Genomic DNA, 19,507 nt, shown 5'->3' on the forward strand with positions numbered 1-19,507 from the left:
CGGCGGTAATGCCCTCACTAAATTTGCGCTAACTTTTTGCATCGTCAATTTTCATAGCATGTCTTTATTATGCTTGTCGTGTCATTTAATTTGTAGAATTGTCAATGTTAAAACTAAGTTTATGATCTACAAGTGAAATATCATAGTTAGATTTTACAATCGAATATCCTCAATTTTTAATGGCTTACTTTCCTTAATTTCGTATACATGTGTTATGCAAAAAAGTTGCATGACATATAAATTTCTTCATTATATAGTACATGTGTTAAGGCTAAATTATCAGATTGGTAAATTTTATTAGCCTTAAGTAACAATTTGATATATTTTTTTACTTCAGTGATAATAAGATATATAAAATGGAACCTAATGACAATAATGTTGGATTTAATCTAATAAATCTAATTATGGGCACATATGATTAATCAATGTGTATTGCTATCTTTTAGGATAACCCACTAAAGTGATCAATCAAGTTGGGTTAATGGGTATTTAAATAAGTCATGGGGTTATATGTGCAGATACCAAGTTGTAATTGTGATTTGTTGAGGGGCCAAATTACAAAAATACAACATCTATAAATAAGGGGTTATGGTCCCTAATCTAGGGTTACATTCTCTAATTCTCTTCACCTCCATCTAGAGAGAAATTCGGCTATAGAGAAAACCCTAAGGTTAGAAGATCCAAAACTCATCTCAGGTTCATCTATGGATTCAGGTATAAGCTTCCGCTCTTTATGATTATTGTTAATCTCTTCGAATTAATCATGACTTTATGATTTTAGATCTCAAGTTTTTATTAGATCTAACAAATAAGACCTATTTTTTTGGCTGGAGCAAAATTTGCGAAAAGATCATCTCATATGACTTGTCACGTGCATCGTATATGACTTAATTGGGCTCGTGAGTCAAAGGTCAAGCAAGATCTTTTAACTAATTGTTATTTTTAAAAAAATCCGCAAAATGTTCTCCCTTCTCTATTTTCTCTGATCATGTGAGGGAGAGGACGATTCTTTATAAAATTCCTTAGATTTCCTAACTCAGTTTCAATTACTTTAATTCAAATTTAACTCTTTTTTTTTGGTAAATGAAAATTTTTATTTCATCTCCAAATATGAAAGTTGTATTTACATCAATGATCTCAATGTGAGATATACCAGAAAAAGAGTAGCTAAAACTCAAAAAACAGAGCTATAGCCAAGAAACTGAAATTACAAATAGGAAACAATAGCCCTATTTATGTGAACAGATTCCAGCAATCTCAGTGGAGATCTGAACCTGTCATTCCATATCCAGCATCCGTGCACGTCTGTGCATGCTCTACAATGAATGGATCCAGGCAACATTTTCAGAGGAGATGTTTGAGTTCAGAAGCACTGTCATGATATCAACTTTAATACCATTTACTAGATGTTCAACTGACCTGTTTTTTCCCTGAAATACTCTCATATTCCTCTCAGTCCAGATTGCATAAATGGTGGCTGACAGAGCCATTCTTTTAACCCTTTGTTTAATACCTCTTCCTTTCAATCTTGAACTGAACCAGTTTATCAAAATCTCCCAGTGGCATGATCTCCAAGAGAATTGAAGCCAATCCATTATACAATTCCATACATCACTAGAATAAGCACACTCAAAGAATAGGTGGCTTCTGCTTTCCTGAAAAGAAGCAGTACATAAAGTGCAGTGATTTGTATTTATTATACCTCTTCTTAACAGTCTGTCCTGGGTATTCAATCTGTTATTGACAGCTAACCAGCTAATGAATGAGTGTTTAGGATAGCATAGGCTCTCCCATATTGTATTGTGCCATTGGACATTACTGCTGGCTGGATTTAAAGCATGGTATAGTGCAGATAATTTCAGTTTTCCCCCCTTGTAGCAAGAACCAATCAACTGAATGAGGTTTCCTACTCCTCCACAGAAATTCAGAGCCTTATCCCTTGCTTTGATTAATTGTTTCCACATCCAAGAGTCTCCCGATCTTGCTTTAACATGCCAGATATCTCTTTGCTTCAGATAGGTACCATGAATCCATTTAATCCACATTAATTCCCTATTAACATGAATATTCCATAAATTCTTTAAGGCAGCTGCAAGATTCCATATTGAAGCAGAGAAAATGCCAAGGCCACCCTGTTTTTTACCCATACAAACTCTGTCCCAGGATACTAAGGGGATTTTGGATGTTAGATTTGAACTCCCCCACAAATAATTCCTGCAGATTTCATCTATTTTCTGTGTTACTTTGACTGGTAATAAGTAATTTGAAGTCCAATAAATCTGAACTCCCAAGATGATGCTCTTAATCACTTGTAATCTGCCAGCATATGTGAGTTTCCTGTGCTTTTGCCATGTTTGTATTTGACTAGTAATCTTGTTTAAGAGAGAATTACAGTCTTCATAAGACAGTCTTTTGCATACTAGAGGAACCCCCAAGTATCTTATAGGGAAACATCCTTCAGTCAAACACAGTTGATCTTTGATTGCTGTTTTTACAGATTCTTCAACCCCACCAAAGAAAATAGATGATTTCTCTTTATTTGCTTCCAGTCCAGAAACATTACCAAAGTCTGTGACACACTGATAAAGTTTCTTTACTGAGTATAGGTCTCCTTTACCAAAGAGCAATAGATCATCAGCAAAGATTAAATGTGTAATCTTCATTTTGCCACATCTAGGATGATATTTAAACTGCTTATCCTGTTTCAAAAGGTCTAAACTCCTTGATAAATACTCCATACCCAAAATAAAGAGATATGGTGAGAGTGGATCCCCTTGCCTCAAACCCCTTTCCCCCTTAAAATAACCATGCAGTGTACCATTTAGGGAGATAGAGTATTTTGGAGTAGATATACACACCATGATCCAGTCAACTATTCTTTTTGGAAAACCAAGCCCCTTGAGCATTTCGTGTAGAAAATTCCAACTTATGGTATCAAAAGCCTTCTTTATATCAATGTTTAACATGATTCTGGAAGATATATTCCTCCTGCTATAACTTTTCACAAGTTCATGGGCCAATAAAGTGTTACTTGTTATTTGCCTACCCTTAATGAAAGCACTTTGAGCCTCATTAACCAAGTAGCCTAGAACAGATTTTACTCTATTTGCCAAGATTTTTGATATACATTTGTAAAGGCTATTACAGCATGAGATTGGTCTAAAATCTGAAGGTGTTTTAGGGCAATGTACCTTTGGTATAAGAGTAATAGAGGTTGAGTTTAATGTACCTAAAAGCTTCCCTGAAGTGAAGAATTCCTCCACTGCTTGAGTGATTTCATCACCCACAATCGACCAGGCTGATTTGAAAAAACATGCACCATACCCATCAGGACCAGGGGCTCTATTATCTGACATTGAAAAAATGGCTTCTTTAATCTCTTCTTTTGATACAGCTCTTTGCAAGAGATTAGCTTGAGAATCACTTAGACACGGCCCTAATTTGATCACATTCATATCAGGCATTATAGTATCAGTGGCTCTCCCCATTAGGTTTTGATAGTATGACACAAATTCCTTTGCAATTTCATCACTGTCAGTCATCCTTTCCCCAGTGTTCTTATAAAGAGCTAAAACTCTATTGTGGTGCCTGTTACACTCCAAGATTTTGTGAAATAAATCTGTACATCTGTCTCCCTTGATACTCCAAGCAATTCTGGACTTTTGTTGATAGTAGGACAGTTCACAATCCAACAGTTTGTTATATGAAGCTAAGCATTCTTTTTCTCTGTTAATGAGATTTGAACACATAAGGTTGCTTTGAAGATCATTCTGTACTTCTTCTAGAGCTAATTTAGCTCTCTGTACTTGTTCACCTATATTGTTGAAATGTTTCCTGTTTAAATCCTTGAGTGAACTCCTCAGCAGCTTCAATTTTGACCAGACAGAGAACATTTTATATCCCTTAACTTCATTTTGCCATATGCTAGATACTACAGGCAAGAAATTTTCATGTTTAATCCACATATTGAAAAATTTGAAAGGCCTCTTTCCCAATTTAAAGTCATCAAAAATGGATATAAGGCCAGGAGAATGGTCAGATAATCCAGGTAGCAAATATTCTACTTGACTAGAATTATGTTGGTGCAACCATGAATCATTTACCAAGGATCTATCTAGTCTACTCCATACTCTTGAACTAGGGTCCTGTTTGTTACTCCAAGTGAAGAAACACCCAATTGTCTTGAGATGGTTGAGGTGACTGTCACTTATAAAATCTCTGAGATCTTTTATGTCACCCTCAGATAAAGTAGATCCCCAAGCTTTTCATCATTATCAACCATGGCATTGAAATCACCACTGATAAGCCAATGTATGTTACCAATAGCTTGTTGAATATGTTTTAGTTCTGACCACAGCTCCTTCCTTGCTACTGCTTGATTATAGCCATAAATTGTTGAAGTTACACAGTTGATCCTCCCATCCAGAGATTTGACAGAACAAGTTATATGCTGAGCTGAGTGGTTTATCATATGAATATCCAGAAGATTGGGGTCCCAGAGGATCATTATCCTAGCCTTACCAGAATCTCCTACATTAGCTTCCCATCTCCAATTATGTGCTAGTTTCCTGGCAATTACTGGCAACTTATCATCTTTAATCTTTATTTCAATCAGTCCTATAAAAGATAAATGGTATTGCGAGATATAATGTTTCACCAAGTGTTGCTTAGAGGATTTATTTAATCCTCTAACATTCCAAAAAGTCCAGTTCATAATTTTTTCCTCCCCCCTCTATCAACTGTAGAGGGATCTTGAGCTCCTGGGGATAAACCTCTCCTGACTTTGCTATTTTGCACTAGTGACCAAGAATTTATATCCTGAAGACCTTTGTTTCTATTCTCCACATTACCAGAAATCAGGTTTTGTATATGTACCACATGCACAGGATTCCTTGGAGATTTACTACAGGAACCAACAAAATGACTCTGAGTATCCATTTCAGGAGTCTCAGATATGGATACCTGTTTTGTCCCTTGATTTTCCCCAATGTGATCATCCTGAGTATCAGGTATGTGCATTTGATTATCAACTTGTCCAAAATTTCCAGGCTCATGCACAAGCCTTTGTTCCCTTAAAATTCCTGATTCATGAGGGGTAGTGTTGCCTTGAACACAGATTCCAGGAGCTTCTTGTTTATCATGATTCTTACCATTCTGTGCATTTTTAGGAACCCATCTTTGAGTCTTTGGGAATCTTCTGCAGTACATTGTGTCATGCCCTACAATCTTGCATTTATCACACCATTTTGGTTTCAATTCATATATCACCTTTTGCTTTATCATCACACCATTTGGGCCTTGAATTGAGATTTGATCAGGAAGTGGGGCTGGCATATGAGCTTCAACAAGAACCCTAGCATAAGATAGCCTCTGTCTGCTGGCTGTGAGTTTGTCTGTAGCTATAGGTTTTCCAATAAGACTTGCAATTTTGCTAAGACTTTTTGAGTTCCATAGATTGAGTCTAAGAGCAGGAAATTGAATCCACATAGGATAAATATAGTCATTTAATTTCTCAATTTCATCTCCACTCGACCATGCTTTCAATAACAGAGGTCTTGATCCAAAGAACCATGGACCATTAACAAGAATATCATTCATTTCATCCTTATTCTTGAATTTAAACAGGAAAATGCCTGGCTTAATAATGCAAATCTCTGGAATTACCCAACGAGCCCAGACTTTATGAATATAACTTTCCATAGCTTTAATAATAATGCAAATCTCTGGAATTACCCAACGAGCCCAGACTTTATGAATATAACTTTCCATAGCTTTAAATTTTGCATTTAGGCCCAAAACTTGGCCAATTAAGGAAAATTGCCACAATGAATTTCCTTCATTCCATTCTTCCTCATCAAAGATCACAGTATCATTAGATGAAGGTGAAACAAAACTTAGATTCATGTCTGAACCAGATTTTCTATTGTCTGTAAAAAGACTAGCCCAACTCTTAACTGGATTTTGGCATTCAGTCTTGGATTCCAATTGAGGATCATCAACTAAATTTGATTTAGAAGATTTCAAAACCAAATTCTCCATTGGAGATTTATTAACTGGACTATCATCAACTAAATTTGATTTAGAAGATTTCAAAACCAAATTCTCCATTGGAGATTTATTAACTGGACTATGATTTGCAATTTTAACTCCATCCAGGTCTGATTCAAGAAAAGAAGCAGAATCCAGATCATCAAGAATTCCTTTTGCATTCAGTTCAGAAGAGCTAGACTTGAGATCAGATTTATCATCAAGATTCCTATCATATTGCGGCACATGATGTCGAGACAAGGAATTTTCCACAGATTCAACCTCTACAGCCCAAGAATCTTTGGAATGAGTATGACTGGACTCACCTTGAAGGTAACGAGATTTAAAGCCATTGAATCTTGAGGAGGATGGTGTTGGACAACGGAGAATGTGGGGGCCACAATTTGGAGAATTGTAGGCTTCACGTGGGTGTAGCCAGCAAACCGCGTGAGCATGGACGAACCAAAAGCGCGTGAGCGGATATTAAATTGGGAAAACTTGTTTTTTGAACGTGTTACGAGATACGGCCCACCCGAGTTTGTCAGTCTATAAAATCCTATCCTAGGGTTTCGTGTGATGGTGATCAAGCAGAGGGGAAGATTTGGGCAGCATTTTTTTTTCTTTGTAAACCACAGTGCAGGGCTTTGAAAAGCAGCGTGCAGAAGGGGTTCGCGCAGGAGCAAAGGACGACTGGCAAAGGCGCAGTACTAAAAGCAGAGAGCAGTTGCAAAGAGAGAGAAAAAACAGCAGCTTTCTTTAGCTTCGTGCAAATAGGCTTTTGTGCTTTTGAGAGAGATATTTGTGTGAGGGTTTAGATTAAGTGATTGTAAACCCTAGTTGTATTATCTCCTCTCTAATAGTAGATCTCCCCCCTCATTGCCCCGTGGACGTAGGCAGTTTGCCGAACCACGTAAATTTTGGTTGTTTGAGTTTGTGGCCATTGTAATAGTTTTTAGGATCCCTCGACGCGCAGTCCTAGAGCTGACGAGAGGAAGAGCTAATATCTCACTTTGATGAGATATTAGGCTTTCAGATTCTTGTTCCCTTTGAGAAACAAGAATTCTTATCGATCTTTCTCTCTTATTGTGCACCAGAAACTCTGCCGAAATTTCCGCTGCGCACAACAAGTGGTATCAGAGCCCAGATTCCAGATCTAGGGTTTGGTTGGAGGAGTAGATCAATTTGGAGGCCCGTTTAGGACTTCGTTGGTGATAAAGGTGGGATCTTTTGGTAAAGACTCTATCTTTCAGTTTTGGATCTATTCTTTGTTCGTTGGTGCGTAAGATGTCGGGGAAAGAAGGTGCTTCGGGAGTCGAGGGTGGTTCTTCTGGCGCGAAGACCATTCAGAGTTTGAATATCCACTCTATGAAGATAGATGTGGAGAAATTTAATGGCACAAACAACTTTGGATTATGGAGATGCGAGGTTTTGGATGCGCTGAACGCGCAGAATTTGGAGGATACATTGGAGTTAGATGGCAAGCCAGATGAGATTGAAGAGAAGGTTTGGAAGAAGATGAATCGAACGGCGTGTGGTGTGATTAGGTCTTGTTTGACTCAAGATCTAAAATATGATGTGATGAATGAGACTTCTGCGAAGAAGATTTGGGAGATTCTCGAAAGCAAGTATTTGACCAAGAGTGTGGAAAATCGCTTGCATTTGAAGAGGAGACTTTATCGTTTCCAGTTGAAGAAGGGAACCTCCATTAGAGATCACATGAACCACTACACAAAGCTTCTTGCGGATTTGGCGAATGTGGATGTCAAGATTGAAGATGAGGACAAGGCGTTGCTGTTGTTGAGTTCCTTGCCCGACGAGGAATATGAGACCTTCGTTCTTACTCTGATTAATGGGAAGGCATCACTTTCGTATAGTGAGGTCACTGCTGCATTGGTGAATTATCAGCTTCGGAAGAAGGATAAGGAGAATTCGACTGAGTCGGTAGCAGAGGCGTTGGTCGCAAGAGGGAAGGGTCCAAACCGAAAGAATTGGAAGTCACAGTCTAGAGTAGGAAAAGATCAGTGTGCTTGGTGCAAGGAGACTGGTCATTGGAAGAAAGACTGCCCAAAGCTCGACGAATGGATGAAGAATAAGCAGAAGGGAAAAGGGAAGCAACCATCATCAGAAGCAAACATCGTATCGGATGGTAATAATTCTGACTCTTCTATTTATTCGCTTTCTATCAGTCCTACAGATAGCTATTCGGAGGAATCTGAATGGATGTTGGATAGTGGTGCGACCTATCATGTGTGCCCTAGAAGGGAATGGTTCTTCAGTTTTGAGAAGCTGGTGGATAGTGGTGTGGTGTACATGGCTGATAACCGTGCATGCCAGATCCTTGGGATAGGAAGAATTCGCATAAAGATGTTTGACGGGACTGTTAGAGAGTTAAACGATGTGAGATATGTTCCTTCTTTGAGGAAGAACTTGATCTCGATTGGAGCTTTGGTTGGAGCGGGTCTGAAGGTTCATGTTGAGGACATGGTTCTCGAGATTGCGAGAGACTCTCGTATTTTGATGAAGGGCATCAGGAGAAATAACCTGTATTACTTGACTGGAGGTATAGTGGCAGGTGAAGAGCTGATGACTTCTGTTAATTCGACTAGACTGCGACATTTAGGGCTTGGCCATTCCAGTATTGATTCCTCGCATAGATTGAAAGAGGGTGCAAAGACCTGCAGTTTGAAGTCCAGTGAACATGTTGATGTGAGCAAGAAGATCGAGGTGAAGTTTGGCACCTCTATTCACCGTGCTAAGGGTCGTTCTAGAGGAGTTCACATGGATGTTTGGGGGCCTTCCAAGGGGGCATCATTGGGAGGTAATAGGCGTTTGGTTTCCTTTGTTGGTGACTGTTCTAGGTGTGTTTGGGTTGCAACCAAATCCCCATTGGAGAAAGTCCTAGTAGTCTCTAACAGATTGAAGAAGTGTGAGATAGACAGAGAGGTGAAGGTACTCTATTCTGGTTTTGGTAGGAGGTACAAGATGGACCTATTTCTGTATTGGAGCCGAGCTCACGGCATTGCAAGACACTTCGTTGGAAAGGAAATCTTGGGGCAACTAGATAGGGTGACAAATTTGGAAAACCGTGCCTTTCTGGAGGAGGATCGGTGTTTGTGGTCGAGCAATGGTTTGCAGAAGAGTTTCTGGACAGAGGCTTCGACATATTTGGGTCATCCTATTAAAGAGTTGTCAACTACTGTGATTGGAGGTAAAACTCCATTAGAAGATAGGTCTGGTAGTGTCACTTTGGTTGAGGCTTCGATGAGGGAGCTAATTGACTCTCAGCAGGTGAAGAGTTTTGGACAGACCTTAGAGGTATCGCAGCGGGTGGAGACTGATGCTACTCCACATTGGGTGGGGATTTTCCCACATACTCCAGGTCATTCTGTATTGATTGGGATTCTAGCTGAGGTGACACAGCGTGGAAGTCATTTGGATTCGGATGCAGATGATGAGTTGGGTTTTGACTCGAGTGTAGCTGATAGATGCAGTTTGGATATGACCATTGGTTCACCTCAGGTGGAGGTGTTTGAGGCCATTGGAGGTGTTATCAGCCGCAGACTTGATGATATTAGAGAGGGGTTGCGAACTCTTCTATTGGTTTGAGGTCGTTCGCGGCCATTTGGGTGAACTACGTTCGGCTTGATTTCTTGGGCAAGAGGATACGTAGGCAGTCTTTATGATGCAGCCGGGTTTGGATTGGATGGGGGTGAGATCGATTTGGTGAGTTTATACCGACATTTGGAGAGTGTTCGCATTCTCATTTGGGTTCTCGACTTGTTATGGATTGAGTCCGTTGTCGTGAATTGTTTCACTTCGTACTGGACACAACAAGTGGGATATTTGGATGCTTTGGTGTCGGCTCAGTTTTGGAAAAACTTCGTCGAGGTGGAGAATTGTTGGACAACGGAGAATGTGGGGGCCACAATTTGGAGAATTGTAGGCTTCACGTGGGTGTAGCCAGCAAACCGCGTGAGCATGGACGAACCAAAAGCGCGTGAGCGGATATTAAATTGGGAAAACTTGTTTTTTGAACGTGTTACGAGATACGGCCCACCCGAGTTTGTCAGTCTATAAAATCCTATCCTAGGGTTTCGTGTGATGGTGATCAAGCAGAGGGGAAGATTTGGGCAGCATTTTTTTTTCTTTGTAAACCACAGTGCAGGGCTTTGAAAAGCAGCGTGCAGAAGGGGTTCGCGCAGGAGCAAAGGACGACTGGCAAAGGCGCAGTGCAGGGCTTTGAAAAGCAGCGTGCAGAAGGGGTTCGCGCAGGAGCAAAGGACGACTGGCAAAGGCGCAATACTAAAAGCAGAGAGCAGTTGCAAAGAGAGAGAGAAAACAGCAGCTTTCTTTAGTTTCGTGCAAATAGGCTTTTGTGCTTTTGAGAGAGATATTTGTGTGAGGGTTTAGATTAAGTGATTGTAAACCCTAGTTGTATTATCTCCTCTCTAATAGTAGATCTCCCCCCTCATTGCCCCGTGGACGTAGGCAGTTTGCCGGATCCCTCGACGCGCAGTCCTAGAGCTGACGAGAGGAAGAGCTAATATCTCACTTTGATGAGATATTAGGCTTTCAGATTCTTGTTCCCTTTGAGAAACAAAAATTCTTATCGATCTTTCTCTCTTATTGTGCACCAGAAACTCTGCCGAAATTTCCGCTGCGCACAACAGATGGAACTGGATCAGTAGCAGAGCTCAACAAATCCGACAAAAGAACCTTCTTCTTCTCTCCAATTGGACCCGTAGATCCCATCAGATCCAAATCTGATTCTTCATCATCTTCAAAGAAAACAGCATCTAGAGATTTTACAGGTGAAGAAGAACTTGGATTAGAAGCTCTCAATCCAATTTCAAGAAAAACAGCATCTAGAGATTTTACAGGTGAAGAAGAACTTGGATTAGAAGCTCTCAATCCAATTTCAAGAATTTTTTTCCCATTTTTCACTTTTTTCCTTGCCATTTCAAAGCGGGAGGTGCACGTTAGCGCGATGAAAATCGCCCTCTAACCTGCGCCTTCTTTACATAATTACTTGCTTAATTCAAATTTAACTCTAGTAAAAAGAAAAACACCTAATTTGATCCTCACTCTTTTGAGCCCTAATTTGGAGAGGGAAAATAATTCATTTTTAGCTTAAATGAATGGGCACAACTAATTGCCACATAAGAAGCTGCATCAGTATCATGTGACGAGTCACTTGACATTTAGTTACTGAAAATTTTGCTCTGGCAGAAAAATAGACCTTGTCATCGTTGTGCCCCACATTATATACCTTATTGTCATTGGATGAAGAAAACATATCAAGTTGGTTCTTATTGTCAATAAAATATACCTATTTGATAATTTAGCCTATATCTTAATAATATTTAAAAACGGAATAAATTTGTGAATTACCAATAGTTACCATATAATTATTGAGACTATTTATGCTCATATTTTATTTTCTACCTAAAATTTATATCAAATTAAGTCATAATAAAATGATGATTCATAGATGATTCACACAGCAAAAATGCGATCTATGACCCTCTCGGTTGTAAGTTTCAGACTTTCAGTACAATATAAAAAATACCTGTTCGATGAAGGTATTTTGGGACAACAAAAATGCGATCTATGGCCATAAGAGCTATTTTATACTGCACGTGCTACTCTGATTGTTAAAATAATCGTAAAGAAAATCTCTATTCATTCTATCAGATTATTTTAGTATTAATTTTATAATATAGATCAAAAATGGATTCTACACTTAATTTTAAAATTGCAAATGTGGAAGTAAGACAATATTATGGAGCCTACCTCATAAATTGTCCGCAATTTTAGGCGTTCTTTTTTGGGACAAAGTTGCAGGGCCCCACGACTGATTCCTCATGAATATTTTACGAAGCAAATGAACGGATGCAATTGATTCAAAAGTTAATATTATTTTTTGTAAACAAAAGTTGTTCTCAGTGCGCCGTAGCACGTTCCGGCATGCTTGGGGTCAATAATGTTCACTAGTGGCCATAAATAATTACGAACTAGATGACAACAAATGCATTGGGATCGTTGGTATTTAATATGCTAATTGTTATAGTACTTGCTAGAATAAAACAGCAAAAAAACAAAAAAGTCTTATACACATATTGTTCCTACAAATTTGAGACAGCTATAAGATGAATTTTATATTTAGCGGTGTTTAATAAGAACTTTAGTTGTAAAATATGTTACATTCATATTTAAAGATCTTGAACTTTGACAGTACTATGGCATGCTTATCTTTGATCGTATTCTTACAAATTAATTTTTCGTTGGTAGTCATATCCCCAAATAAGAATACTTGCAGAGTCGTGCCACCATATAGAGAAAAGAAAAATATCAATTTTATTTTTTTACTTACACTATGGTAACCAAGTATCATGTGCATATTTTTTTTATCCATTATAGTGATTTTTCTCATCTTATCTAGTTTATTATATCTCGCAATGTAGTTGATCAATGATTTTACTTTAGTTTCTATTGTAAGATTATTTACATGAAATTTTAAATTAAGTTTATGATTCCTTCAGTATTTTTAGAATAAAGTATGAAAATTTATAAGTACTTACTAATTTTTCTTGTACTTTTCATGAATAATATATTTTTTAATTAGGACATAATTGTTCAATATGTTCTTCAATGAGAACTCGGTTAGTGCTTCTTTGCTTGATATGCTTTTTATCAATGTCAATTCAGGTGATTCATGAATGTTTCTGATCGGTTAGTGCTTCTTTGCTTGATATGCTTTTTATCAATGTCAATTCAGGTGATTCATGAATGTTTCTGAATTTTGAGTTTATTTCCTTCACTTCTCCATTTGAAATGAAAACAACTTAGTTCTTTTAAAGGATATTTCTGAACTTTATGATAGTTTCTCCATACATAACTCATTGTATTTTTTTTTACTTTATAAATAAATATTATCAACATTAGAATGATAGTTTCTCCATACATAACTCATTGTATTTTTTTTTACTTTATAAATAAATATTATCAACATTAGAGATAAATGTTTATACATTATAATCAATTAATAAATAAATATTATCAACATTAGAGATAAATGTTTATACATTATAATCAATTAATGCTAACATATTATATATTAATGTAATAATATCAAGCATTTCCTCTTTTCTTTGCCAAATTTCAGCCTTTTTGTTATTTAAACTTTTCAGGATGTGTTTTGTAATTTTTTAACTTTGATAGTATTTTATGAAAATTTTAAATTTTAAGTTGGGTGCTTATAATTTTCATGTTTCATGTATTGGTGATAAGTTTTTAAATGTTAGAATATTTCTCGTAACTTTGAAAATTTGAAGGTATTTTTATAATTACTAAAATTTTGGGTTGTTTTTTAAAAATTTTAAATTTTTAGCAATATGCTGGTAATTTCTAAATTTAATATGTGCTAGTTATAAGTTTCAAAATTTTAGAATTTTTTAATAAAATTTTACTTTTGAGAGAGTTTTTGTAATTTTTGTACCTTTGAGGTTATTTTCTTTTTACTAATTTTAAATTTCTATGTGCCTAATGGTAATCCCTGGAATTCATCTATGTTGCTTCTAAGTTTTAAAATCTTTGAATTTTAGAATATTTTTTTTGTAATTTTAACATGCTAAATGGTACTTATATACCCCATTGTTTTGCTATTGTAGTAGTTATATACCCTAAGTTACAAAACATAGCAAAAAAATACCCTGAGTTGATAATTGTTTAGATTTAGCTAACGATGTTAAAAAATACATGAAAGAACAATAATGCCCCTCCTTAAGAATTAACCCGCCCCCAATAGTGAAAGCTCTTATTTTCTATAGTTACCCATATTAAAGAGGAATAAGAAGTTGGAGACCACGAAAAGAAGATGATGATGATGAAAATAACCTAATTTCCAGGGGGGGGTTGAGGGTAGGTAATATAATAAATAAGGGTAAGAAATATTCAAGTTTATTATAGGTCCAGCACATGGGAATATTCTAGAGAATATTCTCACATCTAGTTAACAGAAGGTACCAACTTGCAAATTTTTGCCAACTCACGGTATTTTTTGCTATATTTTATAACTTAGGGTATATAACTGCTTCAAGAGCGAAACACATAGGGTATATAAATGTAATTTAGCCTTTAAACTTTTGAGGTTGTTTCTATAATTTTAAAAATGTTGAGGGTGTTAATTATAAGTTTTAAATTTTTAGATATCATGTTTGTTTTTTAGTTTTAAAAAGACAAGGTGTTTCATGTAATTTTAAACTTTTAACGCTATTATATACAATTTTTGAAACTTTTAGGTTTTTTTATAATACTTCATGTATTATAATATGTTATCTACGTATAATTTCTTAATCTTATTGTTTCCATATTTTTGAGTTATAGATAGTTCATACGGAGTTAATATAAGATATAATTAGTATTTGGATAGATTAAGATTTAATTGAAATATTCAAAATAACTATTTTTAAATTGTTGACCTATAGATGATAGTTCACGTGGAATTAGATAGGATATGATTAAAATTAGAATAGATTAGGATAACAATGTAATATTAAAAAAACTAAGAGTAATACTGACTATATAAAGATTTTTCCGAACTCGTGCTTTTAAAGGGAGTATGATATGATATAATAACTACGAGCAATTTTAGGGTGAAGCACGAGAGAAAGAGACAGTAGAAAGAGTTATGATTGAATCCCAAGTTGGGAAACACGTGGGCATGAGCTGGCATTGGTAAGGGATCCAATGACACTCATTGTGGACGGAACAATTGTAAGGATCAAAATGGGTCCGATCTTGTTTGTTCCTCTCAAAACAATTTTTAATCAACGGTCGATATAGATGGGGCAAGTTAATTTGCAGGTACTAATTTTGTTTGAGCATGAAGCGTGGCCCCCTTCATCGTATGCGTGAATAATTTGAAGTTTACTACTTTTGATTTCTTTACATGTTTACAATCACATGGAAGCGAAGCACTTGCAACTGTCCCTACGAGTTCAATGCGCCTAAATTTTTGCTCTTCGCTGTGCATCTCCGTCAAAATTGTATCGTGTAACATTCTCTGTATTCTACTCTTTCATTTTTTATAATTTATTCAGGGCTAGTTTGGTTGATTTTCTAAAATCAAAGAAAATAAAATAGGACAAGGAAACCATTAAAAGTTGATTTCCATCTATTTTCTAAAATAAGTCATGAAATGAGTTTTCTTAAAAACGAGTCACATCATCTAATAATATGGTGACAATATCTCATCTCATATTTTTTCTTAATTTTAAGAAGTGAACCAAACATAAGAAAAGAACATATTATAAGAAATATGTTTCTTATAATTGAATTTTTTTTTTAGCCAACCTAATTTTCCACATAAGAACAAGTTGATGATCACAGATAGATTACGTGTTTGATATCTAAATACTGTACTTCATCAAGTCATGTCCCAACCTAATTTTTTTTCAAACAAGTGCATTAATACAATATTAGTTGATTGGAGAACAAAAATATCATTTGGTTAAGAAATTAGTCCTAACATTTGTTATTTCTCAAGAAAAGAACACAGATCTAGACTAACTTATGTTAGTTTAAAAGTTAGTCTGTGTGAAAACAAGCATTAAATGATATTAAAATAGTTAAGGAGGGATTGAGTAACCCCAACAAAGGGGACTAATTGAAACCCATCCCATCCCTCACCTTTACAATCCGGGTAGAGGGGATTAAGATTTTGCAACAAGATTGTCCCTGTTCTTTTCTATTTTTCGCAAAATCAATTTACTTTTTCTAATATTTCTATTTTTTCCTGCAATTTCCTTATTTGTAGGAGGAAAATAAATAAATAGTATCTTTTTTTAGTAAGATTACAAATTGAGGCTTAGCTTTTGTTTGAGTTTGAATGATGAAACGTTTGATGTATAAACATGTTCGTAGTTTTGATTCCAAGTTTCTAGGTTAGTAGAGTGATGAGTGTGCATGTAAATTAACAATTATACATATTATGAGCCATTATAATCCAATGATTGCTTGCAATCATTCACCAACTAGTTTTTTTTTTCCTTTCTAATTTTCCACATAAGAACAAGCTGATGACCATAGATGGATTACGTATTTGATTTGATATCTAAATACTGTACTTCATCAAGTCATGTCCAAACCTAGAATTTCTTTTCAAACAAACGCATCAACACAATATTAGTTGGCTGGAGAGCAGAAACATCACTTGGTTAAGATATTAGTCCTAACATTTGTTATTTCTCAAGAAACAAACACAGATCTAGACTAAATTATGTTAATTTAAAAGTCAGTCTGTGTGAAAACAAGCATTGGATGACATTAATATACAATGCATCCTTCAAATTGCCCAAAGACCCAAAATGCCAACACATCACCCACCAATAGTTACACCTTTGTCTCCCCCCAAAGTAATATATATGACCACAAAACTCACACATAAGCTGTAAACAAACCAAAATCTTGCGGCTAGTAAAAATGCATTGATCGCGGATGTATCCCTTCCATTAAAATGATCACCAAATAAATACAAGAGGGACCAAGCCCACGTTTACATCACACAATCACCCTCCCTTAGATAATATCAATAGACTATATATCGGCAAATTGAACCAATCTAATCAACCATACATCATAACAACTAGGGACCCAGCACTGGAAGAAGAAGAAGAAGAAAAAAAAAAAAACCCAAACATGCATGGAGTACATAATCTACGATTCGAAAAGACTCTCCAGGCCAGGGAAGGGGTGGTTATGAGTCGAATTCATGTGCCAAATCTTCACACTTTTGGCTGTCACCTTCGCATCCGTCGCGTTGTTGAAGAGGAAGAGCCGTGCCTTATTGTATATCGCCTCCGTTGGATACACCCGCGACGTCGCTACCGCTCTCCCTCTTTGAGCAAAGCTCTCAATAATGGAGTGGTCCACCTAAATTGATTATTAATTAAGAGGGCGATTAGCATACTTCATTGGATACGTTACATATTTATAGTTTTGTCTAAAGGTAATTATATATGCTACAATCATGAGTGATCAGGGTTTTTGTTTCAAACCGATATAAAAATGTCATCGACTACGCACTTTCGGGCATATTGCCGTAAAGAAGTCATTATCTTCTGTTAGCGTGTCCTACTAATTGGAATGTTGATCGACGCAATTTCTTGAATAATTTATTGCCTACTAATTGGAATGTTGACGCGATTTCTTGACTAATTTATTTGATAGAACGGTCATTATTATTTTTTTTCTTGAATAATCCATGGTACTTTTTGTGAAATCTAATTACCCTTAGTTTAATTAACATTATTGATAATGAAATGTAGCCTACCAATATTCTTAGCGACCAAGTTTCACCATGGAGCACGGGAACCACGCTCCCTACAACTCTCTTGACGATGTCCCCAGCCTTCGACGATCTACATCACACAACCAAATCGCAAATAAAAAGTTAGCTCAAATCTCAAGCCCGAATCCTGAGAACAGCGTCACGTACGCGAGCCTAGTTTGCTTAATTACCTCAACTCATCTTGGCAAAAGTGAGTGCGGAGGTCGCCGTCAGTTCCTCGGCTAACATAGAAGTAGGTCGCGGTTTGCTCGGTCAGATCCTGGTTAGCGAGCACGAGGAGGCCGAAGGGTCCGAGGAGGCCGCGGTTGGCAGCGCCGCCGCTTGTGCTGCAGTTGTAGGTGACGTCTGCCTCGATCGCACCGTCGAGCGCCGAATTATCGAGCTCAAACTCGGCTTCTATGTCCAACTACAGAACAATCAAACACGTGTGAAAACTTACGGTTGGAGTACAACAAAATAGGGTTTTGACGTTCATATTAGCAAGACTGCACATAAAACGGTTGTTAATTACCTGCGAGGCGGCGCCAATATCAAGCTGAACAGAGGAACCGGCCCCAATTTTAATATCATTGAAGATATTACCGTCCGTTCTAAGATCCTCCACCTCCTCAACCGGCCATATGATCAAATTACTTTGCGTTTTTGTGTCGAGCAATATCGTCCTCGGTATATTCTGATTATAAATAAAAATAATAATCCTTCGTCAGAGAATTTTTTTTATATTTTTTAATCAAAAGCTTAAGCTATTAATTAATTAGAACCCCGTAACAAAAAAAAAATTACCTGCAGCGTAGCCCATCCTTTCATTTTATCGTCATCCTTACTGTCGACCTCCCCAACATACCCCCACAGAATCCTCCTCTGCTTCTCCGTGTCGAAGAACGTCTTCGACGCGTAAAACTTCCCCCAGTCGTACCTCAACCCGACGCCGACGTCAATCGACGGGTCGTCGGGAGTCCACTTAAACGAGTCCAGATCGAAAGTCCCGATGGCATAGTAATCGTGCCTTTCTTCATCCATGCTGGCCTTAAGCACGTGCTTAATCCCGCCGTTGGAGAGGTCGACGGACATTTCGAGGCCCCGGTTGGATAACGGGCCGCCGGTGGCGACGGGGTAGAGGTCGACGCATTCGAACATGCCGACGGACTGGGTGGAGGTGTGGAGGAGGCTGGGGAGGAGGGTGAAGTTGAAGAAGTCCTTGGTCTTGTAGAGGAGTACGATCCCGTGGTGGTTTGAGTCCTTGGAGCCGATCAGAACGTGCCAGTTTGAGTCCGTTTCGTTGTACCTGTAGCCGGATCCAAATTTGTTTCATAAGGACCGAGTACAATTAATTAATTAATTAATGTGATATTTTATGGAAATTTGTAGCATATCGAATGTTTCGTTGATAATAAAGTTTTTGACTTTTGAGCTAATATCGTCTTTGAAGTTTTACCCCGCTGCGTTAGACTATACCTGGGCATCGGAGTAGCAGATATGATCACGGGCTTCCATTTTCATATTCCAGCGAGTTCTCGATCGTCTGTTAATAATCTCCTTTCACATGTACGTATATCTATATTTTTTTAAGGAAATTATAATCTAACTTAAAGTTACTTTTGTCCTGCAGGATCTGGACTTAGATTATTACCATGATGGGCATCTTAGACCCCATTTTCAGCTCTGAATGCCACGCATCATTCCAGGACATTATTTATGAATTTTTTTAAACCGCAAAAGTTTTCTTGCTCTTGTTGGCACTACTAGCGTAAGCTTGACATCATTATTCCCTGTTGCTTTACGTCATTGACCGAGATCTCGAATCCCCCGGATCCAAGAAAGTGGTCCATTTTCACTCACAGGCCATTATTAAAATACCGTTATTATATATATATAAGTAATAAAAACTAATATAATACTTTTTTTTCTTTAATAATGAACCGGCGCGGGAATGATGGAATCCGAGAACGCGGGAGCTATATTGGAACCTCCCAACCGTCCGGAAACGGGTCTGGCCGCCAGCCAGTCGGTAAAAGTTGATATGATACTTACCAGATAGGAAAGGGGTCTCTGAAGTCGCTGGTACCGATCCCGGGCGGGGGGACCAGGATCGGATTGACGCTGGACTTCTTCCACTTGAGCAGCAGCGGG

The 19,507-nt window shown here is 37.3% G+C and overlaps 2 protein-coding genes across 2 annotated transcripts in view; both read right to left on the reverse strand.

Annotated features, from left to right (window-relative positions):
* LOC109819544 lies at positions 1,317-10,986 on the reverse strand. Its single transcript, XM_020385298.1, has 4 exons — positions 10,693-10,986; positions 4,773-6,309; positions 4,238-4,617; positions 1,317-4,145 (listed from the first exon to the last, which is right to left on the reverse strand). Exons 1-4 carry the CDS (start codon positions 10,984-10,986, stop codon positions 1,317-1,319), a joined length of 5,040 nt encoding a protein of 1,679 aa, XP_020240887.1.
* The window catches only part of LOC109819545 (6(G)-fructosyltransferase-like), a gene marked incomplete in the record, with an annotated part of 5,875 nt that continues 2,869 nt past the window's right edge, over positions 16,502-19,507 (reverse strand). Inside the window, 6 exon segments of the mRNA XM_020385299.1 lie at positions 16,502-16,959; positions 17,360-17,447; positions 17,548-17,783; positions 17,889-18,050; positions 18,161-18,662; positions 19,409-19,507. Of these exon segments, the coding sequence (XP_020240888.1) occupies positions 16,744-16,959; positions 17,360-17,447; positions 17,548-17,783; positions 17,889-18,050; positions 18,161-18,662; positions 19,409-19,507 (1,303 nt within the window).

The sequence above is a fragment of the Asparagus officinalis genome, chromosome 8 (genome assembly GCF_001876935.1).
Source record: "Asparagus officinalis chromosome 8, Aspof.V1, whole genome shotgun sequence".
Classification (NCBI taxonomy): domain Eukaryota; kingdom Viridiplantae; phylum Streptophyta; class Magnoliopsida; order Asparagales; family Asparagaceae; genus Asparagus; species Asparagus officinalis.